A 22,957-nucleotide genomic window follows, 5' to 3' on the forward strand; every position below is an offset into this window, starting at 1 on the left:
TTTATTTGTTTGGAGATAAAAGTTTGATTTTTGAAATGGGGTGCACCCTGAAGAGATCAATTCAAATGTAAGATGATTGAGGTTCGTGTGGTTTGATTGTGCCGAATCTTAGAAGTATTAACTATGTGGTGAGCTTGATAATCAATACTATTGATTTGTGATATAAACATTTATAGAGATTTTGATAACTTTATATACATAAGATCATATAATTGAAATAACAGTGAGAATTAGAGAATTGTAATTGAAAATGACGGTTTAGCTTATATTGAACGATCATATCTTAGTAGAAGTTGTTAACTATCTTTCTTAGAAAAAGAAATTTTAATTCAAAAATAATGAACCAATATATAGTGTCAAAACATAAACTAGTTTGACAGTGTGTGTCTATCTGGCTTTTGACAACATTTTCAAAGGAGGTAGTTTATACTTCATACAAATCATTGCAACTTAGTGAAGGCAATTTCCCATAACTGAAGCAGCAATTGGATCTAAAAAGTAAAAATTCCATAGGTTTACGTATTCATATTTCATAGTCAAATAAACCGTACAATCCATCTTTAAGAGTTCCACAAAATCCTGAATTGGCACAAAATTTAGATCTAAAACCTTCAATTATATTTATAAAAGAGATGATTATGAACCACTTTCCTTGGAATCTGAGGACTAAAGTATGGTCCTAATTAAAGATCTACAAAGCCCTTTTAAATGAACTTATGGCGTTGGGTCGGTAAGTGTGAACCGGTTGGAGAATTCCGAGTTTCCAACACACACAGAATTGGACTGATTAGCAGACCAGAGTGGGGTCTTAATTAAAGATCCAAAAGCCTTTTACAATGAACAACGAAAGTAGCTGGAAGTCTGCCTAGTAGCAGCCCACATCCTTAATTCTTTATGCACATGACATGACTTGTAGCATTTCGTAAGTGCCTCTTAAAGTTCTGAGCCTGTGAAGAAATCTTGTCAAGTTGAGTTTCTTAATTTCACAATGGAATAATGAGTCCAATAGCTTTCTGCTCGGTTAGCTTTTTTCTCTTGCTTTTATGCTTTTTCAAGCCTGCAAGCTTATGGTTTCTTTGCCTCTGCCAATTCTCTGCTCAAACACGATGAAACTGATTGACCTGCATTGCTTGAATTCAAGGAGAAAGATATTCATGATCCTCTTCATGGCGTCTATTTTTCTTCCAAAATATGCATACGAAAGCAGAGAAAAGAGAGAAAAAGAACTAACATCTTCTAATGAATAGTCATAACATTAAAAAAATTGCTATTCTAAGTCCCTTAAAAATCAGTTTTGCACAATTTCTGAGCTGCTGGTGTTAATTTAACCACAGAATAGTATGAACTAAACAATTTCCAGTAAGAAAGGTGGATGCATGGAAAATGCTATGATCTCACTGTGCATGCAAGGGACGAATGTTGAATTAAGGAGACATATCACTTCAATCCATAAATGATTTTATATCACCCTGTAAAAATGGTACGATTCCAAGCCCAAGAACGACTAGGCCAGTCTACAGAATCCACGAATAAATTACCTGCTTAGTAGAAACATTCAACTTGTTAGCCATTTATAATCATATCACCTAATTCTCTATTTTCAACATTCCCAATCACAGAAATGAAAGCTTGACCCGTGAACCGCAATGGATTCCCTAATAGATTCTGTTTTGGAAAGAAAAAGCAGGTATTAAGAAAATAAATAGTACCAAAGAAGCTGTGCATCTAAATAAAGGAATGAAATGTGTTCTTTTGCTTCTTCCTACATTCCTTATCAAGCATGTTGGAATTGAGAGTCACCATCTCAATTCTCACACCAAGCTCAGCAATCAATGAGTCGCTTGTCGTCTTTTTAATTCCAAATCGGAGTTTCTGGCTTATCAAAAATTCCACCCCCCCCCCCCCCACCCCCCCCCCCCCCCCCCCCCCCCCCCCCCCCCACCCCCCCCCCCAAAAAAAAAAGACGAGAAGAAGAAGAAGGGGTTTTAACTTACCCAATGTAATTATCAATTATGAACCTCGGCGACACTCTAGCTGCTTGGTATTCTCTAGTAGTACCTGCCAAGCAATTCAATCAATAATCCTAACAATTCATGCAACTAATAATCAAGTATGTTGTTTAGGGAATTAATGAAGCAAATAAACATAAGAATTCCATTAGCAATAATTATAACACAGGTCCCAGATGACAATCAAACTAAATTCACAAAATAAGGACAAGGAAAATTATGAACAGAAAAAAGAAGTTTTTACTTCTCGAATAGAATTTGCTACTGCCTTGCAGCCTTCAGTAGCAAGTTGCATGACATCTTCAAATGTATTGGTTGGTAACTTAGCATCCATCTGTGTCAGGAAAACATCAGAAATGAGAGCTCTAGGACTAAATTTTTTTCCAAATAACTTGGAACCTCTGATAATCAACATAAACCTCAATGATGAGGTAATAACGGTACAAAAAACAAAGGATACAAAGTCAACAGTTAAGATTACATTCCACACTTCAAAAACAATACAAAACAGTGCCAGAAACTAGAATGACAAAAGTGTTCAAAAGAACCTAAACCAGAACAGATATATCTTGTTCAACTAATTGTGATTAATAGAAGTATGTTCTGTTTTAGTTTGAAATTATTTTACAACCAGCTAGCGACACAAATCAACCATTCATCAAAGGATACCAAATTCCTTAAAGATCTAACATTACAGCCAGAGAGAAGGTTTAGGCCTAAATCTGGCCAAAAGAGATTAACCAATTACAGACAAAAGAAAGAGGAAAGATTCTAGCAGAGACTTAATTTCACGTCATCTGAAAAAGATAAAAAAATGCTAATAACTGGTACGGTTTTAAACCATTGTAGCATAATGGAAGCACCTTCTTTCTTTTATTTGATCACCATGTGAACCAGGGTTTGTGATTGGGAGTTTGTCAAACAACTTTCAATAAAGGATCAACATTCAGTTCTTTGCAACCACATGCTGTATAAATGAAACCCAACAGTTCATATAAACCAAAAGAGGCAATGTTTAATAAAGACAAAACATGAACCCAACTCCATACATATGATACAGTCATAAACAAGAAAGCAGAATTTGAGACAAAAACCTGAAGGAGAGTAACTTTGTCCAATGTAGGTAGAATGCCTACAGTGACATCAGGACCTCCAGCACTATCTTCAACATAATTCAAATATGCCCACATCACAAATCTTCAGTATGGTAATCAAGTGTACAAAATTTAATACCATACCATATAATAACTAGTCGAAAAACAAATCATACTGCTTCAAGAAAAGCGGATCAGGAAAATGACAATACCAAGAAGAGGAATACTATTGAGGTATCCAGCACTACAGGAAGTAACAATATCACGCATTGGAATCCCAACATCTGCAAGAGCTAATGTTGCAGCATTAATACATGCAGATCGAGTTCCTGCAGACAACAAGTCCCAAATCAACAACATATTCTTTCTTCTTTTTCATGGAAAATAATGAGCCCTAACACTAATGCTTTAGCAGCTGTTTAGAATTAAATGAAACTGCTAGTCCTAAGCGATTTATGCTGCCTATCAATAGAGGGTAGCAAATGATGTTCGCATAGTCAATGCCACCCCAAAACTGATCAAGTTTGGGGTAATCCAGTTAAGGGTGGTGAAAAAGGGGCAAAGAACTTGAGAGACCCAAATAAAGAGGGCATGGTGAGACAGGATAAGACATCTGAAAGATTTACTCCAGTTTAGAACTTGAAGAGAATATGTCAATTGTACTTCTCTCTTCAACCTCTTTCATATACATAGATCAGCTCTTATGTCCGCTTATGTTTCTTTTTTCAATGAAAAAAGAAAAGTAAAAGAAATGGTAGTCTACAAGTCCATCACCATTTGCGAGGCAAGGGTAACCACAAAGAAAGTCTACATGGAGCAACCACACTACCCCTTTAACTAATGAAATACACCCTAGTTCACTAATAAACCAAGTACAATGAAATCTAAAATTATTTTTTTCCAGTTTCCATTCCATTAGCTCAGCTCAAGGAGCCCTTTTTTGGGGGAGGTCCGGAGGGGGTGGGGAGAAATTAGATAAATGCACGGTCATATACTGAGGTATGAGTTACCTCCATCTGCTTGTAGAACTTGTACAAAAATATCTATCTGCAGAATCAAAAAAGAAGTATTTAGAAAAAACCAATCCTGTTTAGGAACTAGAAAGGGTTCCCCGTGATCTGTAACATACCTGAGAACGAGGCATTAAATTGGTCAATATGCATGCTTCCATTGTCTGACTAATAACAAGAGATACCTCTGTTGATCGCCTAGGTGTACCATGAAAACAGTCATGTGTTAAACAACAAAATATACTCCTAAAATAATATTCATCAATTAAGTTGTACAAAAAGTGAAGTAATTGTTCAAAACAAATCACAGATACATCTAAAAGCTCTAAAACTTATTGCTAACAACAAGTTCCAAAACAAACACAAATGTCAATTCCTCCATAAGTAACAGTTCACTCTTTTTAGAATATTTTTTCCAAAAACCTTTAAAATCAACCATTATTTATGCATAACCCAGTGAACCTCAGATTAAAAAATTACAAGCCAAACTTTATCCATATTCCGGTGCATGTACAGTCAATTTTCCACCCAATTGAATACATGTAAGCAATTTGTATACTGATGTGAATACTTGTAAATTAAATTTTAAAACATATGAAAGAGTATAAAGAATATGTTCCACCCTGTCAACCTTCGGTTTTCTCATACGATCTCCAATACTAAAATTAGCCATGCTGTACTCACAGCGCACCTGAGAAATACACAAATACGGATGATCAGAGTTATTTAAATTAAGACATTAGAAGTTTTACTGAGAATTTTACTGGTGCTTGGTCAGTAATTTGCTGGCTCCTATTTTGAACCTGAAAAAAACAGTAAATTGCTTACAGAATGAGGATCACTTTTGCCCTATTCACAGAGAGAGAGAGAGAGAGAGAGAGACCTCTCTAGGGCCATAGACAGCAGCAGTGACTTTTGTGTTACCCATCTCAAACATAGCAGAACTAGAAATCGCAAGGCAAAGTAAATAAAAATTGAAATTAATCTGGAAATAAATAATTAAAAGAAAAGGTGGTAAATTACCCATCTACTTTGGCAACGACACCAATCTCGGCTTGTAGTTGCCTCATCTAGGATTGGATTGTGAAAACAAATATGAATTTAATATTGGAAAAATGAGTATAAAAGGAACCAAATAACGAGAGAAGAGATTTATACTTCGCTAGGGCCGCGACCATCTAATCTAAGTCCTTCAGAGCTTACATATTCCTTCTCTATCAACTATGTGAAAGTGGAGACAGGATAGAACAATTGAGGGTTAGTTTCCACTTCACAAAACAAGCTCTTTATCTGAGTTGTCACAATAGAAGCTCGAAGACCGCTATGATTAAATTAATGTCTTAAGGGAACCATACAAACAATCAATTAATTTAATACCTTAACGGGACAAAAATTGATGATTGAAAATTCTTTGATACTGAACATGGATACAATAAATACAATTCCCCAGCAATATTAATTTTGTTTGTCTATCTAATTCACAAAGACAAAAACCATAAAAAAGTTAAAAAGCATTCTCTTTGCGGCAATTTTCTGTAACAAATTTTCACTTCACAGAATAAAAAAACCATACAAAAGCAGAGATATAAATCAAAGAATTTTAAAAAATAAAATAACAATTTTCAGCCTTCAGGTGGCTGTCTCTGTGTCTGCGTTTAATCTGGCTGTTTTAAAGCGAGGGGGCCAAAATACCAAAATGCAATCTTTCACCACTGAACAGAAGAAAAACAACATCTTTCCAAACTAAAACCATAGATACCAAATACTCATTTCCTATTTCACTGCTTATATAAATATAGTGTAACGTGTTCTCGCAATATTTGACAAAATAAACAAAGCCCTAACTCATATGAACCCTAATACAACTATCAATTGAAAGAAGTGAAACCCTGTAAAACAAAAGGAAGAAAGGAGTAACTTACATTGCTCAAAGATTTATGATGAAGCAGTAAAGAGAAGGGGCAAAAACCCTAAGTTCAACAAGTTTTGTTCGCCCGCTTGGCGCCTATGTCACTATTGAGTCAGTTGAGTTACTTAATTTGAGTTGTTGAACTCTTTTGGGTTGATTGTATCATTTGAAATAAGAGTTGAATGAAATTTTCATCCCTGAGGTTTGGAGAAAATACCTTTGGTCCAATAAAATCTGAAAAAAGTCATTATAATCCCTGTCAGACTAGGGGTGAAACCGAGTTGAGTATCTAACTGCTCGAACTCGACTTGAATGCTACAGTACTGAGTTTGAGTTCGAGCTCGAGTTTGGTTGATACCTTAAGGGGATACTCGAGCTCAATTAATCGAGCTTTCGAGCTTGACCTCGTGCTAGTCATAATTTAGATAAAGAGCAAATCCAAATTTAACATAATTTAGGGCTTGATTTTTCCATATTAAGATTATAAAACTGCACAAACCATACCAACAACAATAAATAAATGATCAAATCACACACACACACACCCACACATACACACACACACACATATATATCATATATATTAGCAAGAAAATTACGACTTTAATCTCTCACAATCCAAATAATTAAAACTCTATTATATCACACCAACAACACTCAAATCTTTGGGTAACAAAATTACCCAAACAAAATTACAACATTTTGAAAAGAAATTACATGATATATTTTGAATTACATTGAGATTGAAGAATGAAACAAAATGCCGGAAAATAGCCAGCTTAAATGATATTTAACAGGAAAATAGACCTTTCCTTTACAATGTGAAGTATTTGGCAAAATGGACCAGAAAGCGTAGCAAGAAAACGTAGATTAGATTCAGCTCAATGAACACAATACATTCACCATTACAACCAGAAACAAATTAATTATTTTGCTACATTGCCACACTTGCTTGAAATCAAAGTTTGTAGAATCCCATTTTCCTGTTTTATAAGTATTTGAAACAGAGTTTAAAGGAGGCACAAACAGAATAACAAAGAGACAGCAACAGAGATTAGAAGGATGATGCTATGAGGTCATTGAAAATGTTTTATTAGGATCCAGAAGAAACAATTATAAAGAGAGTATGATGAAGATATGTGAACATTGAATCTAGAAGAACTGAAACCGAGATTAATCATAAAACTAATAGTAGAGTTCGTTTTCAAAGTACCTGCGCTGAGAGCCTGAGACAAGACGAAGGAGAACGCAGAACCGTGACCGGCGACCCAACGGCAAACGGAGAAGGACACTGCAACGGCGAAGGAGAGAGTTTTTAAATTATAGCCTTATTTTTCTAATTTTTAATCCCCAAATCCAATTCGATTTTTGCATAATTTGAATACGGATGGATTTACAATTCTAAAAACTAAAATTTTATGGCTCGCTATCAGTTTCAAAACTATCAAACGCACCCCCAAGCTCATTAAAGCTAGTGAGCTTTTCGAGCTGATCAGCACTGTGTTCAAACTCAACTCGATACTGTAGTTGAGCCTCGTTGAGCCCGAACTCAATTCAACTATTATCAAGCCGAGTCGAGCATTTAACGAGTCGATCTCGAGCCACTCGACTCAACTTTCACCCCAAACATCAGATTACTGAGTTGAAAAAAAATAAAGAGTATGATGTTATGGTTGCAATTTATACTTTTGCAAAAATAATAAAATGGAATTAAAAAAAGAAACATTGTAATTTTAAAAAATATAAAATTTAATTTAATTAAAAAAAACAACGGAGGATAATAAAATTTGATATGGGAATTTTATTTTAGTTTTGTTTTTGAAGGTAGAGATTTTTTTTTTTTTTTTAAATCTTTAATTTTAGTTGTGAAAATGTTTTCAGTTTTTGATAAATTTTTATTCATTTTTCATTGTAATTTTATTATTAACCTCTAAAGTTCTAATGTTTTTATTCTATAATTATTCTTCCCAGTAAAAAAAAAAGAGGGTAAAATGGATATTTCAATTTGAAAGCATTAGCACACTAGTCTCTGTTTGACAAGGATTACAATGACCTTTTCAGTTTGAGCAATGCTACAGTTACCGAAGAATGCACATCGAATTCATGCACCGAATTATGTGACGCCATCCTGTTTTCTTAAAAAAAGAAATTCATAATTAATCGACAATCAGGATGGCACCACGTCATTTGGTGTATGAATTCTGTGCGCATTCTTCGATAACTGTATTATTTTCCTTTAGTTTTTATTGGACCAAAGTAATACGTTTTCAAAATCTCAAGGGCAAAAATGCCATTTACTCATTGAAACTGGATGAACTCTTATTACAGGGTTTTCACCCTGACCGGCCCAACTTTATTTTATCTACTAGTTTATTATCGAAAGTAAAAGAATCTCATATTTATATTAATTTTCATATATTAAATATCATTCACACACACACACACACAGACATATATTAGAATTAGTTTTTGGGAATATTTTTGCCTGAAATATTACTTGTAAGAAGGTTAATTCATGTGCGGACTTTGTTCAGTGGAGCAGGAGGTATTGAAGAGGGAGACTGGAAGGCTACGAGCCTTGTACCAGCAGCAGCAACATCAGCCCACCACCATCTTCTATCCTTGAAACATAAGGATGCAAATTCTGGCCATGACTCTGTGACTGTGACTAGTCCACTCCGCATTTACATTTTTCCTTCATGAGTTCTTTAGTAGTTTATACAATAAAATAAAAATTAACCTTAGTGAAATTTAGATCTAGCAAAATGATGATAGAAATGGGCATATCTAAGTTCCACATTCAATTATTTGCTTACTTCAATAAAAATAAACAATCCAAAATGGAAAAAAAAAAAAATAAATAAATAAAAGAGCCGTACAAGACTAAAATCAAGTAAACAATATGACCTCCATATAATTATGGAACTAATATTTTTAATTGGATTAATAATTAACATCTAATAACAGGGATTATGAGACAAATTTACACTTGCATTAACAATTTTAATCTCCAAACAATTTTTTATATAAAAGATATCTCTTATAATTACCATTTATCTTCCTTTGAAAATCAATTCATACATATTAATTATAATTAGCATGAACCGAAAATTAATTAAAGTGACAATTTATGGTGCAACTGAAATTAATTATTCAAGAATTGAAAAACCTTTCTCCCATAATCTAATATTCATTTATTAGTATAATCTTGTAGTCTATATAAATTAAGGTAGTAAAACATTATTAAATATATAATATCGATGTATATTAATGTAGTTTAAAATAAATATATTATAGTGTACTAAACATAATATAGAAAAAGAAATAATTGATGCAATTGAAATAATTAAATATATGGTTGAAGTGTGGTGAGAATAGGCCTACAAACGAGTTGAGCTAAGCCGAACACCGTCGGGTTTGTGTTCGGTTCATGAAAATTTGATATAGTTTGAGTTCGAGTTCGAATTTGTCGAGCCTAGGAAAACCATGTTTGTATTCGAGTTCGATAAATTGATGAGTGTTCGAGTTCGATTCGTTTGTAACCTAAGCTATGTTAGAGTTCGAGGAGGAGCTCGGATTTGTTCTCGCATCAAAGTTCGAATTCGAGCTCAAATAACTACTCGAATTCTTATTCCATCTCAAGCTGTAATTGCATCAGTTTATTCACATTCAGTTTTAAAATCAAATTTCCATAAGCTCCAAAGTTCCTAAATGCATGATCAAATTTAAAATCAAATTATAGAACCTAATTGCAATTGCATCATTAAACTAAACAAAACAATGTTAATCAAGTACCCAGCAACATTAAAAACAAGTTGAAAATTGCTTCCAACAGCCCTCTCAGATCAAATTTACGCAACTATACAAGTAAAACTTCTTGCATCATGTAAAACTTCGGTTGTATTCCGCTCCTTCATGAGTATATCAAAATCAGATGTCTCAGTACCACAAAAAATAACAAAATTTCATCAGTTGTCTAATCTAAAGGACTGTATAACTGGAAGGCAATTGCATGCAATTGCAAATGGTAAAAAATAACTTCATCGGTTTGCCCCTCAATTTACATCAATTAAATACTATTATTGGCAAGATCCCATCATTTATCCACCAAAAACCAAATGAAATGACAACATCCGAGTTTTCATCCATCTCAGTGTGAATTAATTAAACTGAGCAAATAGTTACATGCATTTAAAAACTATACAACTCACAAAATTACAATGATTTGTACGTATAAATGAGAACTACATGTAATTTATATCCAATAAAAAAAATTCAGAATTTTAGAGACCCCAATTTTTAAAATTATTATTTGACTTGTTCGAATTTGATTTACATTTTAATAAATTAAACCCATTTATGCTACATATTTATGGAATCTTATATATATATATATATATATATAAAGAACGTGAACCCAATATATCTAANAAAGGGTATTTTGGTAATTTCACAGTGCAATTAAATTTGCTGAGGTCGTAGCCTTTTATTTAATTTGTTAAAAATTAAATAAGTGAAATTACGGTTAAATGTATGTTCGCACATATTTAATTAAATCATCATTATTGTTAAATGTTAATTAAATATTAATTGATTTTAATTAAGATAATGATGAATTAAATTAAAATATCAAATTGGGAGCGTTTGGCAACATGGGGTGTTTGGGTTGGAGCCCAAGCCCATTCCATGTGGGAATAGGGCAACTTGGTTTGCCTATAAAAGGAATAGTGTTTGTGTGATTTAAAATTAATTCATTTTGCCTTTTGATAAAAACACACAGCAGCCCATTTTACACTCACTCCCACGCCCCTTTCACTGTTCCATTGAAAAACATACATTTTGTTTTTCTTCTTGATTTCTTAAGGCCAAGGAGGATCTAGCAAATCCCTCATTGGTTCTTGTTGATTGTCTTCGTGTGGACCTCTACGGTTCGATCCTACACTTGGATCGGTAGCAAACACATTCAGGGACAACATTGGTGGAGCCTCCAAACGTGGGTATGAATCTAAACATTTGGATTTATTTTTCTGCAGATTCTTATTATGTATAAACTGTAAAATCTGTGCCTTGATTTTGGGTTCTAAGGAACGATCCGTGGTTGTAAATTTTTGTTTTCCGCTGCGCAACCGAGTCGTTTCCTAACATTTCTTGTGTCCCTGTCTCCTGCAAAATCAAAATCTACATATCCCACAAGATCAAGTGAATTTCCTCTTTTCTTATATTCCAACCCAACATATATTGTACTATTAATGTATTTCAGTAACCATTTCAATGCTTTCCAGTGTTCTATACCTGGATTAGACATAAAACGACTAAGTAGTGAAATGGCATAATATAGGTCAGGCCTGGTGCTAATCATGGCGTACATGATTGATCCTATCACATTAGCATAAGGTATCGTTTCCATTTTAATCAGTTTAGTTTCAGACTTAAGACATTGAGTCTTACAAAGTGTAAAGTGGCTGGCTAAGGGCATGGACACTAACTTGGAATTAGACATTCCAAATCTGGATATCAGTTTCAGTAGGTAGGAGGACTGCTAAAGTTTTAGTTCACAATCCTCTCTTTTTCTGTCAATAACTATCCCTAGGATCTTTTTAGCACTCCCTAGTTTCTTCATATCAAACTCAGAATTCAGCCTAGACTTTAAATCATTTATCCTGGTTTTTGATTTACTAATTAATAGCATGCCATCCACATAAAGTAGTAAATACACAGGCATACTAGCATTCAAGTCATAGTAAAAACAACTATCATATTCACTTCTTTTGAATCCTATATTGGTAATGAAGGTGTCAAACCTTTTATACCATTGTCTAGGGGCTTGTTTAAGCCCATACAATGATTTATGCAGCAAGCAAACATGCTCAGGGCAGTTTCTATCAATAAATCCCATAGGCTATTTCATGAAGATTTTTTCATCTAAGTTACCATGCAGGAATGCAGTTTTTACATCTAACTACTCTAGTTCTAGGTTTAGGTGTGCAACTACAGATAGCATAATCCTAATAGTCTTATTTTTGACTATGGGGGAGACGATTTCATTGAAATCAATCCCTTCCCTTTGGGTGTAGCCTTTTGCTACAAGCCTAGCTTTAAATCTAGGTGGATCAGTGGGAGTCATACCTTCCTTTACTTTGTATAACCATCTGCAGTCAATAAGCTTCTAGTTTTTTGGACAGGGTAGTAGGGACCAAGTCTCATTTACCTTCAAGGAGTGCATCTCCTCTTCTATGGCAGCTTGTCATTTATCCTTGTCTCTGGACCTTATAGCTTCATCATAGCTATCTGGTTCAGTTCTTTGGATTTCAGCACCTGTAACCAAAGCAGTAAAGACTAAGTCAGCATACGAATACCTTATACGAGGCCTGATTTCTCTCCTAGTTCTGTCTCTGGTGAGTTGATATTGTGCTAATAACTCATGTTGGGGTTGATCTGAATTTTCAGTTTGATCATCCTCTGATTCATGTTCCAAATCTGATGTTGCAGGTGTTTGTTCTTGATTATCCAGTTCAGTTTGAACTCTGACCTGCTCCACCTCAATTTGTGTCCCATGATGCTGATCTTGACTAATACTCTCACTAGTTGAGAAACCTACAGGATTATTAGAAGTTCTACTAGGAAACAAATTCTCGTTAAAGATTACATCCCTACTTATAATAACTTTCACCCCTGGCGCATCTCTTTCCCATAGAAGAATACACATTTTAATGACCTAGGTTCTAGTTTTCCCTCATTGGTGTGTGCATAAGTAGCACATCCAAAGGCTCTAAGATGACCTAGGTTGGGCTTCCTGTTAGACCATTTGTCTTCTGGGCATATGAAATTAATAGCACTTGAGGGACTTCTATTAACCATGTAGGTTACAGTGTTAAGGGCCTCACCCCAGAAAGATTTTGGTAAACCTGATGTAAACAGTAAACATCTAATCTTTTCTAATAAGGTCCTACTCATCCTCTCAGCAACTCCATTTTGTTGTGGTGTCTTCCTCACCATCGTATGTCTAAGTACCCCTTGGTCACTACAAAATTGGTCAAACTCACTATTACAGAATTCTAAGCCGTTGTCTGTTCTGAGACATTTGACTCTCTTATCAGTTTGGTTCTCTACCAACACTTTCCAACTTCTAAACCTAGCAAAGGCCTCATCTTTGGTCTTAAGTAGGTAAACCCAAACTTTTTTGCTATAGTCATCAACTATAGATAGAAAGTAACTGCTTCCACCATGTGTTTTGGTTTTTTCAGGCCCCCACAAGTCAGCATGAAGATATTCTAGGCAATTAGTGGCCAGGTGAGTTCCTTTCTGGAAACTCACCCTGTGTTGTTTACCTAATCTACAGGTCTCATAGAAATTTAAAGTGTCAATAGGATTCTTACCAAACATACCTTGCTGGCTTAAAATGTTGAGTTCTTTCTGACTCATGTGACCCATTCTAAGGTGCCACTTTTCTGTAACAGTAAGGTTAGTAGTAAACAGAGTAGAATTAACATAGTTTGAATAGTAATTACCACACAGGATGTAGAGGCCATTGCGTTTGACACCTTTTAGGACTAAGTTCTTATTCTTATACACATTTAGGCAACCATATTCAGCCTTATAGCAACAACCTGATTCATCTAATGTGCCTAGGGAGATCAGATTTATTTTCAATTCTGGTATGTATCTCACCCTAGTTAATTTGACAGATTTACCATTATTAAGTCTTAAAGCTATACTCCTAATTCCCTGAACCTTGCAGGCATTATTATTATCCATATAAATAGTTTCTAACTCAGTAGCTTCAAAATCCTAAAACCACTCTCGATTGGGGCTCATATGAAATGAGCACCCATAGTCTAATACCCATTCATCTATATTTTCATACCTGGATACAGTCAAGACTTCAGATTCTTGGACAACATTTTTACTAGAGGCCAAATTGCTCTCTGTACTATTTTGTTTTTGTTTCCTAATCCAATCATAGCAATTTTTCTTCAGGTGACCAGTCTTGTTACAGAAGAAACATTTCCTTGTTTCTCCTTTTATCTTATGAGTATTCTTGCTCTTCTTTTTATTTCTAAAACCAGTATTAAACTGTGAATTACCCTCAGACTGCCTAGAATCTCCCTTTCCTTTTACAAACAAAGTACTGTTGTTTTTCTTGTGAACCCTAAGCTCTAGTTCTCTAGCCTTCAATCCTGATGCAGTTAGGTCTAGACTAGGGACAATTCCAGTGTAAAGCAGAGCATTCTTGACAACCTGATATTCCTTGGTAATGGAGTTCAAAAGGATCATGGCTAAGCTAGACTCACTGAGTTCTTGATCAATGCCCTTGAGTACAAGGGTCATTTTCAAGAACTCATCTAGGTTTTCTTCTATGGTCCTAGCACTATCCATTTTATACGAAAACAGTATACATTTCAAATAAGCAAGATTAGGAACAGATTGAACTGTACAGAGAGATTCAAGCTTACCCCAGAGAGTTATCGGTGTCTCAACACCATCTACCTTCCGTAATATGTTGTCGGCAAGGTTCATGACGATAAGGTTGTATGCTTCCTCGTCAATTTCGGCTTTCTTTTTCAGCTTTTCCTCTGGCCATTTGGTCTGGTCTTTCTCCAGTGCGACTGCCACTTTGTCATGTGACCGAAGTGCCTTCATTTTCTTCTTCCAAGTGTTGAAATCGATTTTGCCGTCATAGTGCGCGATCTCAACCCGTGTGGTACTCATTGTGTGAAACAGAGAAGAATAGTGTTTGGTAAATTTTTGACAGACAGATTCTAAAACAAGAGTTTCGCTCGGATTCTGATTACCACAAGAAATTAGGGACTTAATTTCGTAGATTTCCTAACCCTAGACTACACTGAATCTTTAAATCAAGAAACCCCCAAAATTTATCAAACCCTAATTTCAATCAGTAAACCCTAAAATCGACAAACTCTAAATTGATGGCTCTGATACCACTATAGGGATAATCTGTAAATCTAATAACCTAACAATCCACAATTCCACACACAGAACACACACAATCAAACTGTAAAGGAATCAAAGAACACAAGAACACGGATTTTACCGTGGTTCACTTATCCAATATAGGATAAGCTACATCCACGGTGAGCTCTAGTAAACTTGGGGCTCACTGCACTAAAGATTAAGTTTCTACACCAATACAACCAAGAATTACACCCAATCAGTTCACACACTGCAAAACTCTTTCTCACAATAAACTGTAACCTTTCCTATGAGAATACTACACCCAGATTCTCAAGACTCAAGGGAAACTCAACCCTCAACCCATGATTACAACCAATCACTCAAGATTACAACCTATCAAAGAGATTCACAGCAACCCTAACAGAGGATTCTCTAAAACTAAAGAACAGTATGAACAACTACCACTTCTGCAGAATGAATCACTCGATCTATACTGTTTTGAGGTGGGATAACTCTGGCCGTCAGATGCTGAATTCTTTCAATGGTCAGGATCTCTGCTGATGGCAGTCTACTTAAAACGACAGCGTTGAACTTAAAGTTCAACGATGCCATTTTTTGTGCTTCACATTAACACTAATCATTGGCAAATTTTGAAAAATCTGCTAATCGACTTTTGCTTTATAAAATTTTTTTGATGTTCTTCTTCTACGAGTTAGCCTCTACTATTGGCACTGTGAAGCCGCAAGAAATGGCAGGAATATGTTGGTGTTAGCTCTGCTTCATATAGTAAGACTTTAACTAGAACACAAATCACACATTTGTATAATGGCTTAGGTTAATGCCCTAAAACTTCGAACATTGATGTGTCAGGTAATATTTAAGGCGCTTCTTCTAACTTCAAAACAGACAAGAAAAGCACCGCAAAGTCTTCAAGTGGCAGTGGGGGAGTCAAGGTCTTATGTTTTGCCAAAAAGCGGCGTTAAGTTACTGGTCATCTTTTGAAGCTTTAGACGTGGATGGTATTATCCAATCCAATACCGGCAGCTGCAGGACGGCAGGAATTAAGAAAAACAAATTTCTTTTTCGCATTAGTCAATCATTTCGTGATCTAACGAGTCAACAATTATAAAATAATAATAAGGATAATCATAAAATCTTTATCAATTCCTGATCTACAACAACAACTCAAAAAATCTAAGATTTCTTTTTTCCTTGCACAAGGTTAATACTAGGTTCTGATCAAATAATTTGTTACTTCTTGTTCTTGGATCATGTCATCAAAAGTCCACGCGGTTATAGTTTTAATTTATAAAAATAAAGACTAAGGGTAGTTATAGAGTGAGACAGGGTTAATTAATTTTATTAACCATTTCTGAAAACACCAGAGTCCATCTTCTTCCCTTTAAATTCATTATCGTTAATTTTGATACCATTCATGGTTATTTGTGTCTATATTTCTCTCATATTCGCTCAGCCTTTCTAGCTCTAGCTCTGAAATTCTGTGGGAATCTCTGCTTCAATTTACTTAATTGTGTAAGTATTTAAATGTTTATGTTTACTTTTATTATTACAAGTACTCAAATGTTTATTATCACCCTCTTTCATTACAAGTACTTTCATTATAAACACCCTCTTTCTTTTTTTCTTTTTTTTAGAAATATTTTTAAATCATAAAAAATTTAGGACATATAATTTTATGAATATGTCCTAATTTTGAACTGGTTGGAAAAAAAAAAATATTTTGTTATTTTTCATTTGCATAAAAGAGAAGTTGAAAATTATAAAAGTGAAATTAACTTTTGAAATCATTAATAATACAGTGAAACTTATTTGATTAAGTTAACACCAGAATTTCATCTCAACTTCTAAAATTAGATTTTCTAAAAATTTAAGAAATTTACATTTTCGTTTTCGTTTTCATAAAAGAGAAGTTGAGAGAACATGTTAAATATGTTGTCCCCTTTTTTAGATAAAAAAAATTAAAATCTCTCTTTTGCTTTTTACCTTTTGTCTTCTTTTTTAGGCCACAAGATCGATCATCAAGTGTTAGTATATCATATTACTCCGGAATAGAATATAGTTTATTGGACAGTTTTGTTGATATTGTCATGACTCTCTCTTGCCTGCCGCTTCCTTCTAACAATCCTTTCTTTTCTTTCACAGACTCGACCAGAATCATGGCAGTGGGAGAGGTGTTTCTGGGTGCGTTCCTCCAGGTGTTTTTTGACAGATTGGCGGATCGTAGGTTGCTGTCCTTTCTACGTGAATCTGGGATAGATTCAGTGATAAAGCAGTGGAGGAAAAAGTTATCGATGATTCAAGCAGTACTTAACGACGCAGAAGAGAAGCAACTAACCAACCCGGCAGTGAAAATCTGGTTGAATGATCTAAAAGACTTGGCTTATGATGTAGAAGATATTCTGGATGAATATGCCACTCAACTTGCAGAGCGCAAATTGATGATTACAGACCAGCCAACGAACAGCTTTACTGGTTATCTCTCTTCTTTGATGTCCAACCGTCACATGGAGTCGGAGATGGAAGAGATAACTGACCGTTTGGAAGATCTTTGTGAACAAAGAGATTGTCTTGGGTTGAAAGAGATTGCTGGAGGGACATCAACTGCTGTACCACAAAGACTACCAACTACATCCTTGCAACTTGAACCTGCTGTTATTGGTAGAGATGATGATAAAGCCAAACTACTTGAAATGATGTTGCAGGATAAACCAAGTGATGCCAACATTCATGTAATACCCATTGTTGGAATAGGAGGAATTGGCAAAACAACACTTGCTCGCGAAGTGTTCAACGACAAGGCAGTGAAAGATTTTGACCCAAAAGTATGGGTTTGTGTTTCGGATCATGATAATTTTGATGTTCAAAAGATCTACAAGGCAATTTTGGAGGAGATAACTTCCAAGTCTTCCGATGTGGAGACTCTTAACCAACTACAAGTTAAACTAAGTTCTCAAGTAGTTGGCAAAAAATTCTTGCTTGTCTTGGATGACGTCTGGAATGAGGATTATGGTAACTGGGAAATCCTAAAAACTCCCTTCATGGCAGGAGCACCAGGGAGTAGGACAATTGTTACAACACGCAACCTCAATGTTGTATCAACAATGACTGGATCCATTGAACATCATAATGTGGAGCTCTTATCGGAAGAAGACTGCTGGTCCGTGTTCGCCAAACATGCATTCGAGAATAGAGATATTGCCAAATTTACAAATTTGGAATATATTCGTCAAAAAGTAGCCTCAAAGTGCAGTGGCTTGCCCTTGGCTGCTAGGACTCTTGGTGGCCTTCTACGTTGTGAGCAAAGAGAAAGTAAGTGGAAAGATATCTTAGACAGTAAAATATGGGAAGATACGTTGAACTCAAGTAAACATAGTGAGATTCCGATGGTGCTAAAATTAAGCTACCACCATCTTCCTTCCCATCTTAAAAGATGTTTTGCATATTGTGCAATTTTTCCGAAGAATTATGAATTCAAAGAGGAGGAGCTTGTCCTTTTGTGGATGACAGAAGGTCTAATTCAAGAGTCAAAATACAATCAAGAATTAGAAGATGTAGGTGGTGAATATTTTCAAGATCTGTTATCAAGATCACTTTTTCAGAAAGCAAGCAATATGTCCCATTCTACTTATGTAACGCATGATCTCGTTAATGATCTAGCAAAATGGGCTTCTGGAGATACAAGTTTTAGATTGGAGGATGAATTGAGGATCAACAACCAATCAGAAGCATTAAAAAAGATTCGCCACTTGTCGACTCACCACTTGTCTTACACAAAATTTGAAGCAATTCACGAAGCTGTGAACTTGAGGACAATCTTTGAAGTCAACTATGTTGCATCTGGTATAGATTTTCCAATTTTTTTTCCAAAATTCAAAAAATTGAGGGTGTTGTCGCTAAAGAGTGATTTTTATATGTTAAGGAGTGCTCCAATCATCAGTTTACCTGATACCATTGGAGATTTGAAACATTTGAGGTACCTATGCCTTTCAAACACCGCTATTACAAGCCTACCTGAGTCAATGAATTCATTAATCAACTTAGAGGTTTTGCAACTAAGATGGTGTAGATTAATCAAAAAATTACCTCCTATGGGAAATTTGATCAATCTAAGCCATCTTAATATCCAAGGAGTAAATCTAGTAGAGATGCCATTGGGAATGGAAAATTGGAAGAATCTTCGAACATTATCTAATTTTGTCNCAAAAAATTGTAACACGCAAAAATTAACGGCGACCGCCAACTATTCATAGAATAGTGCAAATGGTAAAAGGGGAGAAAATAAAACGTGTTGGTGTGAATAGTATATTGACAAACTTGTGGATTATTTTATTTTATATAGATTTTTCAATTGGACATCAGTTGACTCATGTTGCAAGAGTCTATGGATTAAATCTATGCTTTAGCAATTAGACAAAGAATAAAAACAGTGACAAGTGTTAGAGGGAACTGCCGCAAAGGTAAAAATGAAAATTACCAATTAGGGTATAAACTTTTTAGGGACTTACTATAGAAAATGATGGATTGAGTAGTTAAAAGATCAAAGAGGCTTGGGTTTAAGTTGTTGTAAGGATAAGAGTAGTCACAATTATCTTACCCAAAAAAATATAAGTTATAAATTATTCGACTAAGACACATCTAACTATTATTTGCAATTAACTTTAACAGAAAATAACAAATAATTTGAATGCCTTTGGTATTTTTTTCTTTTTTCCCAAAATGAATTAAGTTCGTAAAATCTAATTTAAAAACTTTTTAAAAGCCAATGGACAAAACTAATTTTTTAAGGAAATTGAAGAAACAAAAAAATTTAATAAAATACAAAATAAGAAAAACTATATATCTTTTTTGTTTAATTTTGATAATTTTTAATTTTTATTATTTATATGTAAAATTTATAATTTAAATTATTCAATTACATCTTTACCTTTATATAAAGTTGAACTTGACCCCACTTAATTCATTAATTATTGTCTTATTTGAACTATTTATAAGTTGTGTCTTTTCAGGTACAAGTTTGAAAATGATAAGGGCCTCCTAACTAGTAAGTGTTAAAGACAGCGATAACTACTTATGAGGACATTGTCACCAGTTTAAATCATCTTTAGAAATCAACGCAGGCATTTGACCAGAACAAAAGGAGTCTTTTCTTAGAAATAACATTAAAATAATCATATCTACAAGGATGGAAACCCTCGAGTCTTGTCACGATATGTATCCATTGCGGGATGTTTGGAGGGCAGGTCAACCCTAATCCAGTTTGCATCAAATTGGGTTTTGGATTATGTATACTCCGTTGGACTAGCTGGGCCTTCATAGGCCACCTTCGCGACCCAACGGTCAACCCATTAAGTTGACCGCGGGTTGATTTTTTTTTTTTTCAAAAACTCATTTTACCTTTGAAATATAACCATTTTATAATAGTTTGATGGGTCTTTTTGGTCATTTTTTTTATCATTTTTTCTATAAATAAGGTATAAATTCTCATATTTCCTCGCATCACAAATTCTCTCATTCTCACTATTAAAATCTCTCAATCTCTTTCTTGTCAATTTGCTCTCATTTTAATTTTTATTAGTTTTTACAAATTTCAATTCATATTTCCAAATTCCAATTCTTCTTCTTTAATTCTTTATTTCTTCTATATCCAATTTGTTTTTTTTTTTTTTAAACTAGAATGGATATATATTTTTATCCCATCAATTTCAATGATGAAGAAAATTATCATAGTCCCCCTAAATTTACTAACATAAATGCAGTAGATTCAAATCGTCTTGCTTTCTCATTCTCAAAATCTAATAACTTCATAATATTCCCAGCTTCCTCCCCATGCTGCTACAATTCTCGGTGGTTCTAGAAGTCATCCTTGTAATCGTCATCCTCGTCCAACTCCATTTCAAGCAAAAGCGAGTTCATCAATTGCAGTCAGAATCGACGACAGGCACATATAAGACTTTTATGTGTATTTCGATAAGTTTTACGAGACAGAAAATGGAGTTCAAGTGAAGAAAACAAGATGCAAGTATTGTGGAAATATTTATAAAGCTGATCTAGGTAATGGTTCTAGTACTTTAAAAAGACATGCTAATATACATATGAATCAACATGGAAATAGAGAAACCAATCAAACTCAAATAACTAATATGAGTACTACTTGGCGTTATAATTCCGATTTATATAGGGAATAATTAGCTTTATATATTGCTGCAACTAATCAACCTATTAATATGGCTGAAGATAAATATTTTAAAAGATTTATTAAAAATTCATTTTTTCCATGATTTAAAAATTATTCTAAAACTGCAATTAGAAATGATTTAAAAAAATTGTTTGGAAAAATGAAATTAGAATTAAAAAATAAAATACATAGTTGTCATGTTAGTGTGGCTCTAACCGTCGATATTTGGAGTGATAGAACTAAACAATATTATATTTGTGTGACTAGTCATTATTTTGATAATGAATATAAATTAAATAAATCTTTATTGAGATTGAGATTAATAGATGTAGGTCATAGTGGTCAATAAATTTATAATAAAATTATTGAAGTTTTAGAAAATTATGATATTGTTCACAAAGTGATAAGTTTAACGTTAGATAATGCAAGTGCTAATAGTAAAGCTATATATTTTTTTCAAATAAATTTTCCTTTTTATGACAATTTAAAGTTTTTTCACTAACTTTGTGTATGTCACATTATTAATTTAATTGTGAAAAGTTGTATGAAAAAAATTAGAAATAATATTGATAGAATTAAGGATTCTTTAGCTTAGATTACTAGTAGTAATAGAAGAAATGATAAATTTTAAGATGCTTATATAAAATCAAATATGTCTCCTAGAACTTTTGCATTAGACATGCAAGTTAGATGGAATAATACTTATTTAATACTTGATTCATATTTACCTTATGCAAATTTAATTAGTTATTTGTGGCAAATAATAGGGGTCCTCGTTATTTGATAGACAGTGATTGGCATATAGCTAAAAAATTTCATTCTTTTCTTAAAAAATTTTATCAACCCACTTTACAACTTTCTGGTGTGTATTATCCTATTAGTCTATTGGTAATGCATACAATTATAAAAATTTTAGATTTATTTAAAAAAAAAAAAACAGAAACAATGAAATTTTAGCAAGACCAATAGAGGCAATGGAATTAAAATTTAAAAAATAATGGAAACCAATTCCTTGTCCTTATTGTTTAGCTGTTGTATTTGATCATAGAATTAAATTAGCGCATTTAGAAAATGGTTTAGACACGTTAAATGAAAATTTACGAGACAAAACATATGCCAATTAACTAGGAAAGATAATAGAGTGTCTTGCAGAGGTATATTTGCAATATAAAAACAGGTATAGGAACTAGCGAAAAGGCAAAATATCCGAGGAAGTAGCATCAGAACGAAGATTTCGACTCCTAGAGTGCACTTAATAGGTCGAAGAGGACCCAAACCCGAAGCATAGCCTCCACTTCAAAAGCATCAACAACGAATGTATTGTCCTCCATGCAGCTACAGAGTATTGAGTTTCACCAATATTTGGGAACCCCGACGTGCTACCAACAGATTCACAACAAAGAGCCAACTTTAATGTCTTAAAATATTGGAAAACTAGAAAATATATTTTTCCGATATTATTAAGACTTGCCCTGGATATTTTCTCTGTTCTTGTCTCAACCATCTTATCCGAACAAACATTTAATGCAAGTGAAAGAATTTTAAATGACAAGAGGACTAAACTTTCACAAAAAATGATTGAAGTCCTCATATGTCTTTGAGATTGGGAACAGTCGCGCCATTGGGATCAATACGAGGTTGTCGACGATACTTTAATAGAATCATTTCAATTTTGTAATTTAGATGATACAGATGAGAGAGATCCTACTCAACCTTCAAATTAGTTGTTTTGTAAATTTTAACTTTGTAATTTGTAAATTAACTGTCAATTATTACACTTTTTTTTCTTTACCAAGTTTTTGTCCCAATTAGGTTTTCCTTGGTAA

General features: G+C 34.0%; 2 protein-coding genes across 2 annotated transcripts; one reads left to right on the top strand and one right to left on the bottom strand.

Annotated features, from left to right (window-relative positions):
- Positions 1-933: 933 nt before the first annotated feature.
- Positions 934-8,706, bottom strand: LOC116112939 (exosome complex component RRP41 homolog). Its single transcript, XM_031399065.1, has 14 exons — positions 8,548-8,706; positions 6,036-6,083; positions 5,272-5,334; positions 5,137-5,183; positions 4,997-5,057; positions 4,878-4,916; positions 4,740-4,804; positions 4,233-4,314; positions 4,114-4,150; positions 3,316-3,432; positions 3,104-3,171; positions 2,254-2,343; positions 1,995-2,058; positions 934-1,538 (listed from the first exon to the last, which is right to left on the bottom strand). Exons 1-13 carry the CDS (start codon positions 8,704-8,706, stop codon positions 2,011-2,013), a joined length of 924 nt encoding a protein of 307 aa, XP_031254925.1. The 3' UTR covers positions 934-1,538; positions 1,995-2,010.
- Positions 8,707-17,112: 8,406 nt separating this feature from the next.
- Positions 17,113-20,008, top strand: LOC116112940 (putative disease resistance RPP13-like protein 1). Its single transcript, XM_031399066.1, has 2 exons — positions 17,113-18,929; positions 19,963-20,008. The coding sequence occupies exons 1-2, from the start codon at positions 17,113-17,115 to the stop codon at positions 20,006-20,008; spliced, it is 1,863 nt and encodes a 620-aa protein (XP_031254926.1).
- The last annotated feature ends 2,949 nt before the right edge of the window (positions 20,009-22,957 follow it).

Source organism: Pistacia vera, unplaced genomic scaffold (genome assembly GCF_008641045.1).
Source record: "Pistacia vera cultivar Batoury unplaced genomic scaffold, PisVer_v2 Contig671, whole genome shotgun sequence".
Classification (NCBI taxonomy): domain Eukaryota; kingdom Viridiplantae; phylum Streptophyta; class Magnoliopsida; order Sapindales; family Anacardiaceae; genus Pistacia; species Pistacia vera.

What these genes read in the sequence shown, in the direction of transcription:
- LOC116112939 (XM_031399065.1), bottom strand. Translation starts at nt 8,706, where the DNA reads ATGCGGAGTGGACTAGTCACAGTCACAGAGTCATGGCCAGAATTTGCA. An exon ending in AAATTACTGACCAAGCACCA is followed by an intron (nt 4,805 to 4,877) that starts GTAAAATTCTCA and finishes TGTATTTCTCAG; the next exon opens with GTGCGCTGTGAGTACAGCAT. An exon ending in ATGAGAAAACCGAAGGTTGA is followed by an intron (nt 4,315 to 4,739) that starts CAGGGTGGAACA and finishes TCATGGTACACC; the next exon opens with TAGGCGATCAACAGAGGTAT.
- LOC116112940 (XM_031399066.1), top strand. Translation starts at nt 17,113, where the DNA reads ATGGCAGTGGGAGAGGTGTTTCTGGGTGCGTTCCTCCAGGTGTTTTTT. An exon ending in GGAGATTTGAAACATTTGAG is followed by an intron (nt 18,930 to 19,962) that starts GTACCTATGCCT and finishes GTGTCTTTTCAG; the next exon opens with GTACAAGTTTGAAAATGATA.